The sequence below is a fragment of the Poromitra crassiceps genome (assembly GCF_964638095.1).
Source record: "Poromitra crassiceps genome assembly, chromosome: 10".
Taxonomy (NCBI): Eukaryota; Metazoa; Chordata; class Actinopteri; order Beryciformes; family Melamphaidae; genus Poromitra; species Poromitra crassiceps.
The window spans coordinates 29,020,274-29,042,158 of NC_139631.1; the positions used below are offsets into that span (position 1 = coordinate 29,020,274).

General features: G+C 41.9%; 3 protein-coding genes across 3 annotated transcripts; 1 reads left to right on the top strand and 2 right to left on the bottom strand.

Annotated features, from left to right (window-relative positions):
* The first annotated feature begins 285 nt into the window (after positions 1 to 285).
* On the top strand, positions 286 to 5,603 carry gtf2h3 (general transcription factor IIH, polypeptide 3). Its single transcript, XM_083644053.1, has 13 exons — positions 286 to 654; positions 758 to 840; positions 1,374 to 1,480; positions 1,649 to 1,788; positions 2,075 to 2,137; positions 2,359 to 2,388; positions 2,498 to 2,529; positions 2,622 to 2,696; positions 2,806 to 2,859; positions 3,234 to 3,302; positions 4,348 to 4,483; positions 5,046 to 5,082; positions 5,289 to 5,603. The coding sequence occupies exons 1-13, from the start codon at positions 645 to 647 to the stop codon at positions 5,356 to 5,358; spliced, it is 906 nt and encodes a 301-aa protein (XP_083500179.1). The 5' UTR covers positions 286 to 644; the 3' UTR covers positions 5,359 to 5,603.
* Positions 5,604 to 6,708: 1,105 nt separating this feature from the next.
* Positions 6,709 to 8,946, bottom strand: psmd9 (proteasome 26S subunit, non-ATPase 9). The gene is made up of 6 exons (XM_083645140.1): positions 8,793 to 8,946; positions 8,515 to 8,614; positions 7,874 to 8,067; positions 7,606 to 7,707; positions 7,413 to 7,501; positions 6,709 to 6,841 (listed from the first exon to the last, which is right to left on the bottom strand). The coding sequence occupies exons 1-6, from the start codon at positions 8,916 to 8,918 to the stop codon at positions 6,814 to 6,816; spliced, it is 639 nt and encodes a 212-aa protein (XP_083501266.1). The 5' UTR covers positions 8,919 to 8,946; the 3' UTR covers positions 6,709 to 6,813.
* Positions 8,947 to 10,084: 1,138 nt separating this feature from the next.
* Positions 10,085 to 21,512, bottom strand: LOC310783237 (rab5 GDP/GTP exchange factor-like). Its single transcript, XM_083644056.1, has 9 exons — positions 21,365 to 21,512; positions 18,544 to 18,738; positions 17,377 to 17,504; positions 16,870 to 17,021; positions 16,676 to 16,745; positions 16,449 to 16,584; positions 14,297 to 14,382; positions 11,688 to 11,944; positions 10,085 to 11,572 (listed from the first exon to the last, which is right to left on the bottom strand). The coding sequence occupies exons 2-9, from the start codon at positions 18,699 to 18,701 to the stop codon at positions 11,144 to 11,146; spliced, it is 1,416 nt and encodes a 471-aa protein (XP_083500182.1). The 5' UTR covers positions 18,702 to 18,738; positions 21,365 to 21,512; the 3' UTR covers positions 10,085 to 11,143.
* Between the last annotated feature and the right edge of the window lie 373 nt (positions 21,513 to 21,885).

Sequence of the window (21,885 nt, forward strand, 5' to 3'; positions counted from 1 at the left end):
AACTAACTGGGAAAGATCTAGACAATATACTGAGGGAAGCATTTGATAAAACCCAGACGAGTGAGTCTGGGTGACAGAAGAATGGACACTATTATGTTTTGGAGTATTTTGGGTGGACGTAGTTTTGTTTTTCACACTGAAGAGAATATTTTTGTAACTGCTAAAATCCAGAAGGTGGCGGTAATGCACAAAAGATGTTTGCCAACCGCCATAAAACATTAGAAGAAGAAGAAGAAGGGTGCCATAATTGTTTACTTCCGCTTTCCAAACCAGAAACAGGCTAAACCTGGCTGGTAGGTCCTTTGATGCTACTGCAAATTAAATCGATTTAACAGAATCTGTCTCAAGTTCTGTGTGTGCATCATGGTTCATTAACGTTAGCATCAGTAACGTTACGTTAGCCAAACTGACACTGTTGGCTCGGTTAGATCTGGTGTCCACGTCCAGGCATAACGTTACATTTCACCGAGCAGTTTTGACGAAGCTAACGTTATGTTCACAGGAGATCCAGACGTTTGAAAAGCAGTCTGGATGTTTTTGTGTAAAGTTTTGAAGCCATTAGTTAGCTGACAGGTAGAAGATCAAGATCCTGGCTAACAACATCACAAGTGATCATTCTTCATATTAAACACTATCCAGTCGTCATGACATCAGGTATGTTATACCGCGGCTAAAGACGAGCGTACTGTAACGTTACATTAAAAGTGATGTTGACAGACTGACGGGGATGAAGTTATGATTTCCACTTTCTCTTCAGAGGATGAATTCAGTCTTCTGGTCATCGTTGTGGACGTGAACCCCATATGGTGGGGCCAGCAAGCTCAACGGGGGGAGCCACAGGTGATAAGCTGCATGTTATTACTCGTGAATCGGCTCCAGACAGGTTTGGTTTGTGATACACAAGCAGAGCTGAGTGAGTATGCGCAACTAGTTGTGCAATGGGCAATAATAACCGACAAATTTGACAGTTGGAGGAGTGAAAATGCATGAAATAACTGCTGCAATCACTGCCATCTTGGCCTCTTCTACTGGAAATGTAATACTTTTACACATTTTTTTTATCAAGATTAGCCACGGGAACTTCATAACGTGTATTAATAGGCTAGAAAAATGTACAAAAAGAATTGTCTGTTATTTCCTAGTTGGCTAGCACTTGGACCATTTCTGAAATATTTTGGGCTGAAGATGTAACCTGACCTCTGGTTAATGTTGAAACCTTGCCAGGAAAGCCTGTTCTCCTGTGTCCTATAAAGCTTGACTAGATTTCAAAGTTATACATTGCTGTCAGTGAGAAATGTTTATTTGCCTTAGAAATATGCCTGGCTATCATCACCTTAAGAGTCTAAACAACACCTGAATCCCTCTTATTCCAGTTCACCCTGTCCAAGTGTCTGGATGCTGTTATGGTGATGGGAAACTCCCATTTGGCCATGACCAGAAGCAACAAACTGGCTATCATTGCTAGCCACTGTCAAGACAGGCAAGTCTTCAGTACAGCCATTTCAGAGGGGACATGATGACCGTCAGTGCTGCATGTGCGTTGCGTTCACATCAATAGGGCTGGGGCACGTGACGTAACAGATGTGACGTAGTTGCCCCAGCTCTATACTTTTTGTGTTTACATCTCTCCCTCTGCTTCTCGTCTCAGTCACTTCCTGTATCCCTGCAAGAAATGGAGAGGCGAGGATGGCCCTGGGGATGACGCTTGCTCCAGCGGGGATGGGAAGTATGAGCTTCTGGCTGTGGCCAATAACTATATTGCTGAAGAGATCAGGAGTGTCATGTCAAGTGAGTTAGTCTTTTGATTTGAATATTACTTGCTTAACATGTTTTTTTTAAGCCTAGTAAGTGATCTATTTTACAAGTGTACTGCTTTTGGGGATGAGGTTTCTCAATATATTATTACAAAAGGTTTTATTTATTTTCAATCTGAAAATGACCCTTCTATTGTCTGTGGGGGGGTTTTATGTCTACGTCTTTTATTGACAATTCCAAATTTGCTTCTGCTTCTCGTCTAGTTAAATGGCTGTTGTGAACCTCCTTTGAATTTCTTTTTGTCTCTAATGTGTTTCAGCTGAAGTGAGGGGACATGCCACAGATACTTTGTTGGCTGGATCCCTTGCCAAAGCTCTCTGCTGTATCCTTTCCAAATGGATAAGGATAGGTTGCACTGTTGGTGACAGTCTGTGGGAGGATGGAAGTTGTATTTTTATACATGTTACTGGACTGGAGGTATTTCCCTTGATTGGATAATAGTTTCCCTCGGCTAAGCCAGATTTAACCGTTGCATCAGGTTGTAATTGTTTTCTTGGCTGAGCAGTGTTTTTCATAAATGTTCCTTGAGCTTTCAGTATTCAGATATTCACAGGGTCACAAAGGAGCTGGAAGGTAAATTGCAAATTCCCATTATTAAGCGTAATTATTTTGTTCATTTGGTCTTTATTCATGTTCAGAAACTCACATGTTTTTCAAATGTATCCTGTTTCTTTTTTCCCAGCTGGACATGATATGAAATCATCAAGAATTTTGGTAAGTCCTCAATGGTCTAATTAGAATATATTTGTCAGCCTTAAATGATCAAATTAAAATAGCCTAATTTCTGTATTGTCTTTACTGGGTAGGTGATAAAAGCAGCAGAGGACTGCACCCTCCAGTACATGAACTTCATGAATGTCATTTTTGCAGCCCAAAAGCAGGTAAAACAGCTCATCGTACTTCTGTTTTACCACTTTGCTCTCAACTGATTGATATATACATTTCATTCACTAAAAGGAGTTTCCACTCTGTTTTTGTATTTTGACGTAGAATATCCTGATAGATGCCTGTGTGCTCGACTCAGACTCAGGTCTCCTTCAGCAGGTACATTTTTATAGCTCTATTAAGACTGTCACCACTACAGTTTTACCCGACAAAATGACACCCAGCAAAGTATACCATCCCAAAGCCGAACATAAGAGTACCAAACTACTTGATTATGAGTATTAAATGGATGAAGCAGTTCCAGGTACCGGTAGTAGAACAAACTTGCAAGCTAACTAGCTCTCCCACCAGTTTGTCTTGTCATTCTTTAAAATGTGGATATGGCAAGGCATCTTTTTCCAATATACTTATATTACCAAGGGTTTGGTGTTGTCATAGTTGTACTGTACTTCCCTAACCTGTATTCAAAGTGAACATCAGTGGTTTTTCTATGTAGAGCCAAGTTTTCCACCTTCACCTGTTCATTTCACTAGGCTTGTGACATAACTGGAGGATTGTACCTGAAGATCCCACAGAAGGTCGCCCTGGCACAATACCTTTTGGTGAGAGCACATGTAGTTTTAACACATTTTGAGAATATGGTTTTCGTTTTGTTTTTTTATGGTTCATTTTTTATTATTTGTCTCTTCTCCATTGTGTTTGTTTCTATGTACCGTAAATTCCGGACTATAAGCCGCACCTTTTTTCCCGTTTTTTGGCCTTTTTTGGCCCCTGCGGCTTATATAACGGTGCGGCTTATCTATGGATTAAAAAAAAAAAAAAAAAAAAAAAAATCTCTCTTTTTTAGCACTCTTTCTAACTATAAATCCACTTCTGTTTTAATTTCCTCTCTTGCCCTCTTTTCACCACACTGTATGACACTGTATGACACTGTATGACACTGTGTGCACTGTAAATAACAACACAGGTGGTGTTGTGTTATGTTGTTTTGTTGAAATGTTAATAAATGGGAGCATTACATATGGTAATTAAACATTAAAACACAAAAAAAAAAAAAACCATTAAAACACCCGCGGCTTATAGTCCGGTGCGGCTTATATAAGAAAAAAATAGTCAACTTTGAAGGTGCGGCTTATACACCGGTGCGCCTTATAGTCCGGAATTTACGGTACTATTGTCAATACAGAGACAATTACCACTGGTGTAACTTAAAATTTCTAGCTGTGATTTATAAAAAAATGTATAGCCTGTATTTTTTCCCCGTATCTTTTCTCGATTCTTGATATTGGATGTAGATTGTACAGTATACATTTATGGATTTTGCTAATAATTTTTTGATTGTTGATTCGATTATTTTTGATGGTCATACCCTGTCACCTGGTTGGACCTTTTATCTCTTCTGTGTTGATTTGTCTCATTATAGAACTCGATTACCTTTGCCCTCTGATTGGACTGTTTTCCTTCCTGTTGACTTATATACAGTATATATAGGCCCCACTGAAGTGTTTATTCAGAGACCTGACCAAAACATTGTCTTGAAGTAAAACTCTTGTAAGTTAGAACCGTGTGAGGGAAATTACAGATTTTGAGAATATGGTTAATCTCATGTTCATGGATGAAACGATTTGATTGGTGTTTTCTCAATAGTGGGTGTTCCTGCCTGATTCTGACCAGCGCTCCCAGCTGCTGCTGCCGCCGCCCGCACATGTCGACTACAGAGCCGCATGCTTCTGCCATCGCAACCTCATCGAAATCGGTTACGTCTGCTCAGTGTGTTTGTCAAGTAAGTGTGATTCCAGCTTCCAAATTAAATTAACCAAAGGAGAAAAAAAAAACATACTGGCAAAATTGAAATTGTTTTGTGATGCACTATTTTTTTTTAAATTTTTTGTATTATTTCCTCCTCCATTGTACTTGGCCAATTTCCCCCTCCTGCCCTGGTCACTGCTCCACCGTCTGCCGATCTGGGGAAAGCTGTAGACTAGCACCATCCGAGACATGCGCAGTTGCCAGCCGCTTCTTTTCACCTGACAGCGGGGAGCTCCACCGGCAAGACGTAGCACGTGGGAGGATCACCATATTCCCATTTCCCACCAGTTCACTTCCGCCCTGAACAGCCGCCCCAACCGACAAGAGGAGGCGCTAGTGCAGCAACCAGGACACATTCCCTCAATCCGGCTTCCCACCTGCAGACACAGCCAATTGTGCCTGTATGGATGCCCGATCAAGCCGGAGGTAACACAGGGGCGCGAACCTGCGACCCTCGTGTTGTTAGGCAGAGAATCTACCGCTACACTACCTGGACGCCCCAAACTAAATCTTTCTCCCTCTCTCCTCTTCTTTAGTATTCTGCAACTTCAGTCCCATCTGTACAACTTGCGAGTGAGTATTATTTTTCTTTTCAGGGGTACACCACACCTTGAAGCATTAACCCTCATACTTTTTCTTTTGTTGTGTCTTTAAACACTAATGGTATACATTTGAAATCATGAAGTGTACTTTAATCTCCCGTTTTAAATTCTAGCTCTGTGTGCATGTCAGGCCTGCTTGTGGTTTATTTTAATCTCGAAATTGTCTTTTGTTTGTAGGACCGCCTTCAAAATCCAATTGCCACAGATGGTGAAGTCAAAAAAGAAGAAACTCAAACCAGCCACATGATTTGAGCTGGATGGTGCATTTCCTATTTTTGATCGTACTAAGTATAACATTTTTGTCTGGTATAGTAAAGTAAGTTCAGTGTTATCCTGAATATGCCTTTCGAGGCAGTAGGGCTAAATGAAAACGCTGGTTTGACTGACCATGACTGCTTGAGTTGTACTGTTTTAGAACAAACGCTGAAACTCTAGGCATTTTTTGTAATGTGAATTTTTATATACCGTAATTAAAATTATTTTCTTGAAATATATATTTTATTGTCGCTAATTTTATGTTTCAAGATACATCTTCTACAGATCTTTTGTTGCTGTTCTTCTGATAGGGAAGGCCTCAGCAATGACATGTAGAGATGTTACTTGTGTTAAGTTTTACACCAGTTGCTTTACTCCTACAAAAAAATGGTTCTCAAAATTGGTGAAACATCAAGGTTATGTTCATGTCCCAAAATCATCTAAGATCCCCCGATTTGGTGTGGCCCTTGCATAAAATTTGATAGGACATTATCTGCCTGATATTTGGTACCTTTTTAATGATGGCAACGAAGCTCCTATCAATACTTAACATCTTTAGTTACTTTAACATGTCATTGAACTCACTAGTAACTAAAGGAGTAACTACTAAAGATAAGTAAATGTACAGGCTAAGTAAAAAAAGCACAAATTCGCAATAGCTGCGACCAGATATGTGATAGTCATTCAGAGTATGATGTCATCCACTCCATTGATTTTGTGGACCAACCAACCGAGTGATTTAGTGCTGGACGATGGCTGGTCACATCTAAAATTATATATATTTATTTGCCTTTATACTCAAAAAACCCATTGAGGATGAATCCTCATTTACAATGGTGCTGAGATATACGTATATACATACACACAGCACAGTACTTCCGAACATACACCAAATGCCACTGTATTAATGGAGTGAAAACAAGCAATTTTGCAGCCAACTGTGAAGTAATTTTTCATTGTAGCCCATTGTCAACATGCAATTTGCCATATTTCTCTTTCCCATCCTGACAGCAACATTGTTTATCACTCCTTCAAGCATCAACCATGTACTTAGTATGCATCAAAGCAAAACATTTACTGAAGCTGTAAAAAAAAAAAACGATCAGAGCCTACTGTACTGTCTCAAGAGTGCTGAACGGGCATGGTGACATAACGTTGCACAATGCCTTCCACTTGGTGTATGTTTATCAACAATGTGTGAATTCAGCATATCTACAGTATAACAGATGTAACTTGTTACTTTATTTTCAGATATGCCTCTGAGGATTACCCATTCATGCAAAAAATATTTCAAATAGTGCTATGGAAAAAGAGTAAGACACCAAAAAAAGGCAGATGGAAATGTATGTACAATTATGTTTATAATCAAATAATTTGTTTGAAACATTTATCCATCCAGAGGAGACAATCAGTGTTCCACAGTTGAATCCTTGTAGTCTCATGATGATCATCTTGGGATGGGCACAATGTTGCATCTGAGAAAGAGGACAAGGATAGGATCGTGACAGGTAAATCAGTTTTCACCAATAGATACAGTAGTAACATATATACTGTTTCAACTCGACAACATAAACATTCTAAATTGCCCCCAGCTTACTTCCTGTGGCAAGACAAGGTTCCAAACTGTTCCCTAGCAACACAATTATGTGAAAACTGAACGTCTATAAACATCTATAAATCACAAATCATGCCCAACAAGTTGGATTGGCATATCATTCTGGAACTACTTTAAAGCCATTTTTTTTAACTACTTTATCAAACATTAATGCAAATGTATGCAGCCAAGCAAAACCATGTTGTATCTACCAAGACATGGTATCATGTCAAAACAGCAAAATTATACACGTCCAACATCTATTGAATGTTTCCTGTAAAAGACATTCTATTCCAGACATAAATTGACTACACATTTAAATAGCTTCAGTACAAATGACTGACTCTGTGCCATGATAATGCCTGGATGTCCTGAAGGCCTTGAAGGGTAAAATAAAAATTGTAATCACTCACAGTTAAAAACCTGTTAGTGGTTGTATCAGTAGCACTCACCCCAGCAGACCCCTTCCTGCCCATCGCTGTGGCGTCAGGCTCATCTGAGCTCGCTGGCTGTTTCGGATCACTGCGACGCGTAATGGTTTCTGTAGAGTAGGAAAACATTATGATGCCGTTTACGCTTGAAAATTATAAATGGTATGATGTTAAAAATGTAACCATGCTGTGGTTCAATCCAATAGCCAATTACCCCTTCACTATGTTGGACCACAGACGCAACATTCTGGAGGCTCTGGAAGTTCCCCGTGTTCACAGTCCCAAACTCGATGATTTCATCACCGACTCGAAGGCCCTGTGGAAAGAAACATCCAAACACTATACGTACAGACTATAGTTACAGGAGCAAAGACAGCTACTTTTTAACTTGATTTCATGGTACGTGAATGTACAAGGAAATCCAATGTTACTTTGTGCATATCTGAAACAAATATCAGATACAAAGGCCATAATTGACTCACAGCTCCACAGGCTGGGGAGCCTTGCGTCACAGCGTCCACTCGTGCAAAGGGAGGAGGCAGAGTGACTTGATGGTCCATGGCCTCTTCTTGGGCTTCTGCATCATCCTGCTCATGCTTGGATTTATCTCGGGCGTGCAGCTTGTGCAAGGCTTCTTCTACCTCCACCATGATGTCCTTGTGATCATTCTGCAGGCCTGATCAAATTAAAGATAATCCAAATACAGTATTAGGTTAAAGAAAATGGTTAATGCTTCCTGTGTATAAAAGATCTAATGTCACACTCAAGTGACCAAACAAGTCACAATGAAGCTAGACAGTTTCCATGCGTATTCTCGTATTCTGATTTAAAATAAAAACGGGCTGAAAATGTTCATCTGTGTAAACTTTAAATGGACAAAGCGGGATTTCACACAACGCAGTGTGGCGCCCCCTTCTAGAAAAATCTATACAACACATAACAATACCTGAATTATCATGGTAGCCTAATTCGCAACCCACATTACACTTTACCGTTATCCGTTAACAGGAAATTTAAAACTTGTACCTGCAATAGGCAGAATAATACAGTAATATAATACCATTTGCGCTCTCCCCCTGCTATACATCACGAAAATACAGGAAATAAACATTACAGTTCGTACAAGAAATGTTGTGCCTTGCTGTTCTGATGTGATATACGTTGACATCGTCTCGTGGATAGCCTTCTGCGTCCACCAAGGGACCTTCAACTCCAACTCCTTGCTGCGAAGAGAGGGACAATTCACGTTTAACGTTACACTCACAATATTACCTAAAACGGGTTATGAATCAACGATAACTTGACATGCTAACCGCGTCAGCTAAGACGGTTTAGCTAGCGTTCGCTTAACGTTTCGCAGCTAGCGTTAGCTAACTATGACCAAGCAGCTCGACAACTTACATCTTCCAAGACGTCGTAATACGCTTTTATCTGCTCTTCAATTTCGTCCTTCTTCTTAATAAGATTTCTAACGTCATCCATTGTTATTTCCGATTTCCCATCACCCTTTCCTTCTGTTAGCTTCATGGCAGCAGCAGCAGCAGTTTTGTGTTTACTAATCTTGTTTCACGTGAGGTGAAACTACGAGGCGTGCAAAGGTTCAAAATACCAGGATGATGTTCAGGGGAGCTCTGGGAAGAAAGCCACACCGGACGAATAATACATTATTTAAACAATTTACTAACTCACTATGTTGGACTTTTACTCACTGTCTGGCTGCATTTACACAAACTACATTACCTGTCCTACTTATAGCCTCTGCAGGGAAGGATTTATGACATCACTAATGATGTCACAATTTCTATGACATGTCACTCGATGATGTCATCAGTAATGTCAGCAGTGAAGATGCCATCAGTTAAAATAAATATCTTCACTGATCTGGGGGAGAAAAAAAAACTATATACAGCCCTGGGTGGTGGCCTGTGTGCACTGTGGTGCGGGGGCCCTTGCCAGTGGTGTATCGGAGGCCGGAACCACTCTTGCAAATTAACAAAATAAAAAATACAATTGTACAAAATTGTATCAACAAATAAAACAATTTGCAGTGGACAGGCTACCTCCCCTGGGTCTGGGGGCTGCTCAATGCTTCACCCATCAACACTGCCTCCACCAACCACAATGAATAGCACCAAAAAGAAAAAACTAATACAAATAAATACTATAAATAGTAATGACAAGAAATAAAGCGTATTAAATAATTGTGGGTTTTGCTCAGCCTCTGTGCCTGCGCCCTCCAGGCTCACCCCGCTGGGGCATCCCTGCATGCAGGGTTATGAGGCGGCCGTGTCACCCAGGGCGACCCTCTCAACCCACCCCCAAACATTACCCTAACCCCCCATTTCCTCACCTCCCATTGACTCCATTACCTCACTCCCTTCCCACTGATACCCTTGCTCGTGACCCTGTTCACACTCAGCAGACCACTCTATTTGCCGCGCCGGCTGCATTGTACTGCAGTACACTGTCGGAAATTACCTCATACAACCCCACATTAAAAAATGCATCATAGAGAAGTGTAGATTATTTCCCTTGATATTGTGGAAAAAGTTAACATACACGACAAAAGCACATACAGTAACAGACTATTGGATTACAACTGTAATACAGCTGTAGACCACAATGAATGACAGATCACAAATGAAAAACACTGGCAGCATTAAATAATATAATTCAGTACTTTTAATATAGGCTAATATATGATACAATCATTGATTGTTACGTAAACTCTTTCATGGTCTTCAGAAACTTCTCAAAAGTTGTAAACAAAACCTCTACAAAACACAATCTTCAAAATATCGTGTTGCTTCTATAGATGATCTGGTTCAATTAGCAGACAGTAGTTAGAATACATTAAGAGTTTTTCTTTCTTGTCACTTCATCTTTGTACAACTACTGAAGGCAGCATGTTATTTACAATTACACCTTTTAAAAACTTGACCAACTTGGCTAGACTAAAAAGACCAACTGACTTGCAGTGGTCCAAGTTGATCAACTGATATATTTTCCTCTAGCATTACATTTCACAGTTCACAGTCTATTTGTAGGCACAATTGTGTAGGCTATTACAAAAAAGTTATAAACCAATAAACTAAAAAATAGTGGGATGATAACCCTGGTAGTAAGTGCTGTCTAACCTGAGTGCTTAAATATTACTTCTGAGCATTGTTTACTTTTTATTCGTAACTTAAACTGGCAGTAAATAACGTATGAAATAACCTCTAAACAAAGAATGTACAAGGAATTGCTTTTTTTCTCAGACAGCATACAAGTGCAAAAACAGCAAATAATGTAGAGTAGACTCAGGTACGTACTGAGTATTTTCAAATAAGTTCAGAGTCAGACCTGGGATTAGTTTAACATTTGTATGGGATGTCTTACATTAGCACTCGTATTCTTCAATGCTTTACACTAATGAACTCTAACAAAGTCAATAAAAAGTATCACACACTGATACACTAAATGTGAAAACTAACTTGCCTTTGCCGATTTTCAACCAGCTTTGTAGTTTGTATCATTACGATGTCGGCAGCACGTGCAAAGGAACCATAAACGTCCCTCCATCTAGCCTGCGGTTGCATTGTAAGTTGTGCAAACTTGACATTGAAAGAGAAAAGTGTGTTTGTTTGACATCTTAATAAATCTGTAGTTCCTCTGAAATACTATCTTTATATCCTACGCAATCTACTTAACTTGCTCTGGATAATTACAAATAAAGATGGCTAAGTACGAGATCAACAATTGTCTTATAGCTAACAGTCCGTGTCTCGTGGACAGTCGACTTGGTCCCGGAGCGCCAGCACCGTCTGCTCTCTGACTTCGTCGCGCTCCTGCAGCGCCGCATCATCAGATGAAGATGAATGACTCTGTGACAGCTCTGTCTGAGCACTCATCTCCTTCTGTACCAGAGCAGACTGGGCTGTTGCCTCGTCCACTTGTGTCTGGACCGCTTCGACCCACTGCTGTAGCTGCACCTTGAGAGTGCCCATCCCTTGGTCCAGCTTTTCCTGTCTTCCTTTGAGCTCTTCTAGCAGGTGCTGTGTGTCGCTGGTAATCTGCTGCCGCTCGTCCCCGCTCGTCGCAGAGGGAGCGCGTCGCCGCAGCATGTAGCCCTCAAAATCTTCCGGACTGAGGTTGAGCGCTGGTCCGTCCAGCTTGTCAATGAAGGCCACGGCACAGGACTACAAAAAGAGAGGGCAAAGACTGAGGGATAAGTAAGAGACAAACCTCTTAACAAGGAATCCACTGGTGTTTGCTGGACAACTACATGTTTCATTATAGATGCAATAAACTCACCAAATTTGTAAAATAGTAGCCGCTCTCTCCTGCCATCAGACTGTGAGGGAGACCAAAGCGAATCACATATTGCATGTTTGAGTGGAGTCGAGGCGGGTTGGCCTTAAGCACCACGTAAATCAGGCCAGACAGGAAGTCGTCTGCATTAGCCGGTTCACTGTTCGAGGAGGAGAGCGCTTCGAAGACGTGCTGGCTGCATTTGGACACACATGCAAGCTTGTCCTGGGGCGCTCGCTTGGCATCCATCTCGATTATGGCTGTTCAAACAAATGGTAGAACAGAGGTGAAACATTTCAGGTCAGCATTAAAGCAGCTACGAGCAACTTTTTCGATTGTTATTAACACATTCACTGCCAACAACGTGTAAACACGTTTTCAGAATCCAGCTGTTGACTGCCAACAACGTGTAAACACGTCCTTGGCATCGATTTTTTTTTTTTGACGGTGGGTTGTGCATCTAACCCTTTTACATATCTTATATAAGTATTGGACGTGTACAACGTGTACAACCCATTCCACCGACCCACTAAGTGGCGACAAGGAAGTAGGAAGGCAAGCAAAAAGCAGTGTGATCCATTTCCATTCTCATGAAAATGGATTGGCGGAGGCGCTTTCGTTTTCGCGTTGATTGCTGGCGGTGCGGGATTGCAAACTTGCATGGTGGATTGCGGATGGAGCACACTTTGAGGCACGCAGCGTAAATATGACCAGAGTCGCAGGGGCTTCATCGGAGCTCTCGGCCAGGGCTCCGGGAGGCGGGCGAGTCCAGCCGGGCTTCCTCGGGGAGCGGCCACGCAGACAGGCACAGCCAGGCACAGCGGCAGCGGGGCAGTGAGGCTGGTGACAAGCAGCAGGCCATTTTGCCTTGCAAAATAGCACCAAATTGGAAACAGCCATAAAAGGCTTTTAGAATGGGATTTTCAACCCATTCTTTTTTGTTTCTTTTTCGCTCTAATTTAGAGTAATTTAATTTCTATTCAGAAATTTATTTGAGAGGTCGAGAGTATGAGAAAGTGAATTTGCACAGGTAGGAAAGTGCTTGTTACACGGCGCTGCAGCCAAGAAGAACGCCCACGGAGGGAGGAGTTGAGCAGAGGGGAGTTTCCTGCTGTTATGGAGGAAATTACTGTTCAAAACTATTGTTTAGGTCTTACTGATGCCAAAAATGAATGGTTAAAGTGACTGTTCTATCGAATTTCACAAAAAGCCGTTTATCTCTGAATATTTTTTCTGACGCTAAAACCATGCTGTATTCAATTGCTAATGCTTACATAACTACTAACTCTACAAACTAACTCTTTTAGACAGAGAAAGTACACATTCTATTAGTACTTTTGAGATATTGTATGTTCACAAACTCCAAGCAGAAAAGAATCCTCGGCTCTTGTAAAATGAGCCAGAATCCTCAAAAAACGGCTTGGCAGAAGCTACCTACAGCAAAAAAAAACGGCTGGCAGTCAATGTGTTAAACAGTATAATTACAATATTGATGCATCACATCTTACCTACTGTATAATAGTAGCTGAGACCAAAGCCGTGTGAATCGGAGATTGCTCCCTTAGGTGATTATTAAGTCTGTGTCTGTCTAAACTCGCGTCAACAGGGGGCTCTCTCTCTCTCTCTCCTTACCGCCGGACCGGCTAAACCCAGAAGTGAAACGCGGAAGTGAAACGCGGAAGTGAACCGCAGCTGCCCGCCTACCCCGTTCGCGCTGCCTAGCAACATAGCATAAACAATGTGAACGCCACGCATACTCTCGGGAACATCTCTCGTTATATTCTAACAGGTTTTTTGGAAGTTATTTTGTGGTTATGGCCGAAGTGGCTGCTGCAAACCGTTTCATTTCACTTCCTGATCTTCCCTGGCCACAGACAGACTACACTGGCCGATTCACTCGGGGTTCAAGCGAGACTACTCTGCGTTGGTCTCGTCGACTATTAGAGGTAAGATGTGATGCATTGATATTAAATTGATACTGTTTAATAACAATCGAAAAAGTTGCTCGTAGCTGCTTTAAGGCCATGGTTGAAGTTGTTTACGACAGGTGTTAAATTCATTACGTTACGAAAAATCAGTCTTGTGTCGGCTTAAGTATTGAATTAGTGCATCGTCTAATACAGGAGTAGATAGATCTGGCAAACAAAATATATTTGATGGGGAAAAAATGACAAAAATATATATATTTCGAAAATAGATTCTGGTCGAAATGGGTGTTATATGTACTATCCTTGCGGCCAGATTTTGTGGAGGTGACTTGAACAATTTGTTTTTGTTTAGTTTTATTAACAAAACCTTTCCTCCCCCCCCCCTTCTCTTGGTCTGCTATCTTCCTTCTTTGGTTCCTCTTATATTTGATTTATTGAAACCTTTCCCAACTCTATGTACTTAGACACATCCACCTTTCTCAGCTTGTACAAAATTCTAGAAGTCTGTGATATAAAAAATAAAAATATAGAAGGATTTGGGGAAAGAAAGAGAAAATTGTCTATGTCTACAGTATAGTGACATAATTCAAATGTGTCAACATTCTATACTGTATCAATGCAAGTCTTTGTAATTCAATTCCTGTTATCCCTAAATAAAGAATACAAAAAAAATTAGTCCATTACCTGTTATTGCAGGCAGAAAGGGGTCACCTGTCTTTTTATCAGGAAAAGGTACACTCAGCATCTGCGGAGTGACCCAGTTTAAGGACCTGCAAAGTTTCATCATTTCATTAGATCAGTCAACAACATACAGGGATTTTGCTTAGAGGTTTACATTAAGAATTTGGTTAAACAAACAGAGAGAAAATCAAATGTATATAAAAGTTAGTGCGGGGGTTTTCAAAGTCTGAGACTGTGGGCCTCCCCCAAGACAAATCCTGGAAAAAGGAGCCTCCCTCGCTCAATTCCTGGTTGCCTATGGGATCATCATGATTGATTATGTTGTTTGATCCCAGATACTCAGCAATTGAGCCAAGATATCCTGATATTGCTGTTTGACATACCGTAAATTCCGGACTATAAGCCGCGGCTTTTTTCCCGTTTTTTGGCCTTTTTTGGCCCCTGCGGCTTATATAACGGTGCGGCTTATCTATGGATTTTTTCAGCAAACGGCCACTCGGGAACCTCCAAAATCTATGGATGTTGGTATGAGGCAGAACGAGAGCAAGACAGACATTACGAGAGCGAGACCCTGATTGGATGATGTTGCAAAAAATGTGCCTCGCGAACTGATTGGAGCACTGTGCCACTACGCTCTCTCAGCCACTACGGTAAAACACCCTCCCTCCTCCCTCGCTCCGGGGGGAAAAAGGCAGCGATTGAGCCTGAAAGACAGTCTGAATGAAATTGAATGTAACATTCCCAATTCTATGTATTACATTCTAAAAAACTAACAGCAACATTTTGGAAGGCTAAGCCACACAACTAGCTCGTTGTAATCTAACATCATGCTTCAAAAGATGGAGAACTGGCTGTGTTACGACGATGGCGGCGAGAAGAAGAAGGAAAGAAGGAAATCGAGCAGCAGCACGTAACCTTGGCATCAGGGTGTTGACACAGAGAGCAGACGGCCGAGGTGCCGTTCAGATCCGACTGAAGGCTCAAGTTTGCCAGTGGATCCTGACAGCGTGGAGGAGTGTCAAAACATCCACGATCACCAACGGGTTCCGAAAGGCTGGACTGCTGCGTGATGAAGAGGAGGACGCCGCCAGCTGAGGGCCTTCAGAGGCTGTTCGATTCCGACAGTGACGAAGAGGAGTTCGTTGGTTTTGAGAGCGACAACGAAGGAGAGAGGAGAGTGGCTGACGAAGCCACCCTGAGCCTGTTCGTTTCCGACACTGAAGATGAGGACTTTGGTGGTTTTAGTACGCAGGAAGAAGACGAAGATGAGGATTAATGACTTGACTTTTCTGGTTACAGCCGTGTACTGCACCTTAGCCTAAAAGATGAAGACGAGGATTAATGACTTTTCTGGTAGGCTGATTACCCTATATTTTAAGCAGCCGTGTTACTGCAACTTTAGGCTTACGCGCTTACTGTCGTGTTACAGGCACTTTATTTTGCACTTTAAAAAAAACACATTTAATTTAGCCATTGATATTGCCTCGTCAAGCGCTGTAAGCTTTGTTTTTTGTTATGGTACTACTGTAGGCTATAATGTAGATCAGTGGTTTTCAACCTTTTTCATGCCAAGGACCCCTAAATTTACACAGCACAGTACATGTTCTGTAGCTACTATTGCACTAAATGGTAACACTTGAATACGTTATGCAAATATGCAACTTGTTTTGTTGAAATGTTAATAAATGGGAGCTTCCCCAAACAGCCATCTCTTTTCCGACAATCCCCTCTGTGCACGAACCCTTACATATGGTAATTAAACATCAAAACACCCGCGGCTTATAGACCGGTGCGGCTTATATATGTAAAAAACAGTCAACTCTGCAGGTGCGGCTTATACACCGGTGCGCCTTATAGTCCGGAATTTACGGTACTTAGTTCAGACTACACCAAATACATAGAAAAGTCTCTTTCTGATGGCACATCTTAGTTTCTGACTCTGGGACGGTGGGAAAAACTGACAAACTCACCCAAGCTACAGTATCTCTGAACTATCTCTTTAACCAAATCACACACATTTAGGCTATTCTATGTGATCTCCTTTTAATAACTAATCGAAACCCCCCCCCCCACTTCCATTCACTGAGCCTCAGCTGAAACTGCTTGGAGCCCCCTTGGGGAGGTCCGCCTCCCACTTTGAAAACCTCTGAGTTACCGTATCCTCCTCTGGAGAGCCAGGTCCTTCTGTTCATCATCACAGCTGTCGTGGCAGAAAACCCATTTGTGCAAACGAGTCATAATTAACTTCTCTATGTGCTCCATTATCTGAGAGACCTGAGCTTCAGGAAGACCTTGAATATGAAAAAAATAATAATTTGATACTTTAATGTTTGCAGAATGAAATGTGACTGCCACAGGAGTGTTAAATTGATCTATACTCACTGTTAAAAAATTCTGTGATATTCTGGTAGAAATCTTGCACAAGATCAGACTGCTTCTCTACTTGTAGATCCTGTAAAATTATGATAATCTACAGTCAGAATGGCTCAAAAATATCAACGAATTTATGAGAATTGTGATGAAGTGGGATTATCATATGATGGTAAAATAATGAAAAATATGAAATAGATAATTACATGGTAAGCCTCCATAGTATTGAGGAAGGCTGTACAACGGGACTGCAAGCGCTGGGAGGAAGGGCTCCGGAGTAGCTTTAGGAAACCAGTGAAGTCCCCAGGCTCCAGGCTCTGGTAGGCTTTTAAGGTATTTGCATGGCTTTCGGAAGGCTCTACAAGGACAACAAATGCAGTGCAATTTAAGACATTTTAAGTCCTACAATTCAGATGATTGGATTTTAGACTTTTTAAGACCCCGCGGAAACCCTGAATTAAGGACCCCCTAACTTTTTAAACAATTGTAAACTCTGCTTTGCCACAGCTGCTGATTGATGAGGGAATTCTGTCGTCAAAACAACAAACTCATTCCAAATGATGATGCAAAACAAGTAGCCAATTCCATTTATCCGCTGCAAGCAACTTGTTGCAAAAATGATTAAATGTGTTCATTAATTAATGTGATTAATGTGTCTGACTTGATGCAGCCGAGGATACAGACTTCCTTAAGTAGAGAGCAGAGCAAACTACCTTGACGTTTTGGAGGCGATGGGCCACCCAAGAAGAGTCTTCTCATTGTGTTAATCCGACGACCCTTCTCTGTATTCTTCTTCTCCTCAAACTTCGAGAAGGTGAGAGGACTTCCATCGTTGCTTGGGCTACATTAGAGAGAAAAACATAAACCCAGTTTTAACAAGAGACACTTGAGCTCCCCAATGTCCCGCCATAATAACCATGATATTAAACATCATGAGTTATGCTTATTAGGCCATTAATTGGGCTATTTATTACATTAATTATTCTATGTCAAGATGACATAACACATAGGTAGTATAATGTGAACCCCTTATCTTAAAATATTAAGTGTTATAGTCATTTTTCCTCCTTAACATGCAAATATATTAAGGTAGTCCAGGATCTAATCAAATCAAATCATCTACTCTATTCACCTTATGTAGCCACGCCCATTTGACCCGGTTCTGTGGCCGTCCTACGACTTCCGGCAAAAAAAATAAGAAAAAAAAATGGCTGGCTGCTCCAATATAATCTAACTCTGAATTAACTAATACTTTAGCCAATTGTATGTAACATACCAAATAAAAGCAAACGGCAATGTCTAAGAATGCAATGCCATGTAACTGGCTCGTTAATTCTCGCATTCCAGGGAATTACGTTAATGTGTGCGGGTCTTATAGACGTAAGTGGCTCGAGCTGCGCTCGGAGGACAGAAAACCTTCTGAAGCTTTCTTTGTTGGAGTCCAGGTATGTTTTACAAGAAAGTGCTCGTCATTGTCGACGATAACGTTATCTGACATGGCTAACAGTGGATACTCCGCTTGCTTGCTGTGTACCGGCTCAAAGTAGTAGGCTACGTTTTTGTTTTACACCCTGCGCTGTCCGCTACAAAAACAACTCTCTTCTTCATGACGTTCTTTCATATTTGGCGCCGTGACCGCCGGAAGTGTTAGATGGACCCGGAAGAATTTGGCCCACTGTAAGGTCTGAACATAAGGTGAATAGGGGAACCTGTGGTGTAAGTGTATGCAGTTTCTATCATATTGTTCTTGAGTTGTTGTGTTTCCAAGAATGTGTTGATCTCCAGACAGACAGACAGACACCACCATGAGATAATGTCCCGTATATCATGTGCCATGGTGGCAGGGTTTGAGTCATGCCTATCATGACCTGGGTCTTTACCTGGCGTCCTGCGTCTGGGCTGCAGCTGCACGGTTCTTCTCTCTCCAGCACTTGGAGCAGAAGCCTTGCCATGCCGGGTTTCCATAATAGCCACAGGCATTCTTACAGAGCAGTTCCTGCTGAGAAACTCGGATCCCTCTTTGCTTGTCTGTCCACATCGTAGAGCTCAGTCTCCGTCTCTCCTATTAATCCCACCTGTTTGGAAACAACACTGTCTCAAATTAGAATAAAAGGAAAGAGGTGTGTAATAATAGCTTTTCAAAACAAAAGTGCATGCCTGTCTCAGATAATCCGCAGATAATAGCTGAAAATGGGGCCACAGGCCCACAACCAGTTTTTCAAGTGTTTTTGACTGCAGGGAACATAGACGAAGGCTTCTCAACCCTGCTACTGTACATAGCCTTCTGTTGTCGCCATGAATGTAAAAAAAAATCTGACTCTGCTGCTCGTATTATGCATATGGTGCTAATGTCTTAACTTGCTCTTTGACTGTACTGATGGTCGACTTGTTGCCTGTAACGTTAAAGTTATGTGACTACTTTGCAGGAGTTTCATCCGACGTCACTACATAGTATTGTAGCGATCCTGGGTCTTGATGTATAAGCGGCACGTTGGTCCTTGGCCAACGGGATTGTCCCTTTGATGGTTAACGTGTTGCGCTTGTAAATGACAGATCCCGGGTTCGATACCAACCTCGCCTGTGCTGTTACATTGGTGTCAGAAGTAAGGGATGTCAGGATGGCCATCGGAGGCCATGTGGTAAAGAGGACTGTAGCAGGGAAGACTGAAGAGGTGGTAAAGTGTCTGCACTGCGAGGGGAGTCATCACATATATAGGATCAGCACTAGGGGTGGGGGAAAAAATCGATACACCACAGTATCGCGATATTTTACCTGACGATATTGTATCGATATTTGGACGCCAAGTATCGATATTGCAAAAAAAAAAAAAAAAAAAAAAAAAAAAAAAAGTTTTTTTTTTTTTTTGCAGGCCATGCCAGGCCACGGGCTACTATAAACTTTAGTTCCAAGGCCAGCAGTAAACAAACGGTAGCATATTTTCATTTTGTTTTAACAGTAACAGTTTTGTCATAACAGTAATTTACAAATTCCCCAGTTACTGAATGGGCTGCACAAGATGTTTTGTGTAAGTGAAGTGAAGTTGCAAAAACTACATAAGTACAGTAGTCCACACACACATCCAGTTAAGGTGGACTCGGACTGTAAGTAGACTGTAACAAACAGTTCAGTTTGTCAGGTGCATGCAACTATGACATGACTTTATGAAAGTTGTTGGTCTGTCTACTTGACAATGTTGCTGCAATAAAATGGTTGAAGTCAGATGTACAGACTGAAAAATTGTTCTTATATAAACCAGATGTTGACAAAGTTTTCCTTTGGGGACATCATTTGCAGTTGAAAAAGTAAGAAATCGCAATATATCGAAATATCACAATATTCAATATATCGCAATATCGATATATCGCAATATCGAAAATATCGCAGTATCGCAATACTATCGTATCGTGACTCAAGTATCGTTTCAGTATCGTATCGTGGCCATCTGGTGATTCCCACCCCTAATCAGCACAGTGTCCTAAAAGGATTAGGGAAGTGAAGGTGATCAAGATAAGAGAAGAGTCGCTGAGTCTGTCTCAAAAGTATGGATAGAAACAGAAAGGTAGAGAGGGAAGTGGAAAGGGAACCAGAGAGGAGTGGAACTGGACAAAACAAATGTCTACAAAAAAAGGCTTTTTGACGTTCATGGCTTTTGGTACGGTGTACCAAAAGGGGTACGGTGGCGCAGTAGGGGTACGGTGGCGCAGTCGGTAGCGCTGTCGCCTCACAGTTAGAAGGTCCTGAGTTCGATTCTCGCCTGGGACACTGAGCGCTGTGGTTGTGTTCCCCCCCCATATCTTCAGTGCCCACTGCCCAGGTGGGGTATCTCGTCGTAAGGGCCTTTCTCTCTGTGTGGAGTTTGCATGTTCTCCCCGTACCCCCCAGGGGGTTCCTCCGTATATAACCCCCCCACTAAAAACATGCAGAAGATCAGATCGTCATCGTCATCCGACCAGTGACGACAACATCCGAAGTTGGTCCCCGGGCGCTGTACGAGAAAGCGACCACTGCTCCTGGCCTGCCCCTCGGAGGAAAGGACATGCCTGGATGGGTTAAATGCAGAGGACACTTTTCACCGGCCACCGTCAGCATGAGTGTGTTGTGGCCGCATGCATGTATTGTGGTGTTCGTGTGACAATAAAAGACGGGCTTGTCCGTTACGAGAGTTTTTTTTGTGCTCTGGAGATGGATGGGAAATCGGAGATGCGGCCAGAAACATGGGGATGTATCAGGACAGGAGTTGAATGATACACTGAAGGAGGCGTGTCAACAGACAGTCAAATGGATTTGGGTCACAGAATGGACTACTGGGTGAATGGGAACAATTTTGGGTGGGAACTAATTAAATCGACTCTGTACTAGCAGTTTAAGTTGTAAAGCTGGTACAATACAGTAGGTGGCAGCAATGCAACAACTAGGGATGTCAACCGCCATAAAATCCAAAAGAAGAAGGAGACTGTCAGCTGAGCAGAGTGATGACGACTCCCAAGAAGCTAACTTGGCTAGTTCGTTAGCAATCTTGACCACTGACTCACTGATCTATACAGTCAATGATCTTGACGTACAGTACATAGGCTATAGCTTGTTTTCTGACGACGGACACTGACATCCGTTTAGTGTTTACCGCACAAACAAATTAATTAGCAGGTTACATGAACACAACTTTGTGAATAGTGTGGCTTATAAGGAATTCAACAACTAACCGGTGAGGAAGTTGGCAGGGTCTGATCTTCATTCAGTACTTCTTTGACCGGCCTCAAAAATCTAACTGTAACATCTAGAACCGAATCCCTTGACACTTCAAAGACTTTGATGTCGCTTTGAGGTAAGTTGACGAAAACGCGGCCATCATCAGCAGATCAGCTGCTTGTTTGACGCAGCCGGTGACACCGGAAACGCTTGCTGGGGTGGGGTGTGTGTGACCAGAGACCTTTAAATAAAATAGAGCTCTAGATAGAGACGCCTCGCTGCTAGTCTCTCAAACCAGACTGTCTCTTCTCTTACATTCTGCGAATGCATACAGGTAGGTAGAAGCATTTGAAAATTGCAGGAGCCATTTTCCCCCCAGGAGCCAACTCGTCTCTTTTAAGTGACAATAGTAGTAAGGAATGGTACTCTTCCGGTCTCATAAATGGGCGTGGTCATCAGCTTGTGATTGGCTGTCTGTCAATGTATGAAACTTCATTGGCTGACCAGTCTCCTGACACAGATACAGGAAGTGAGT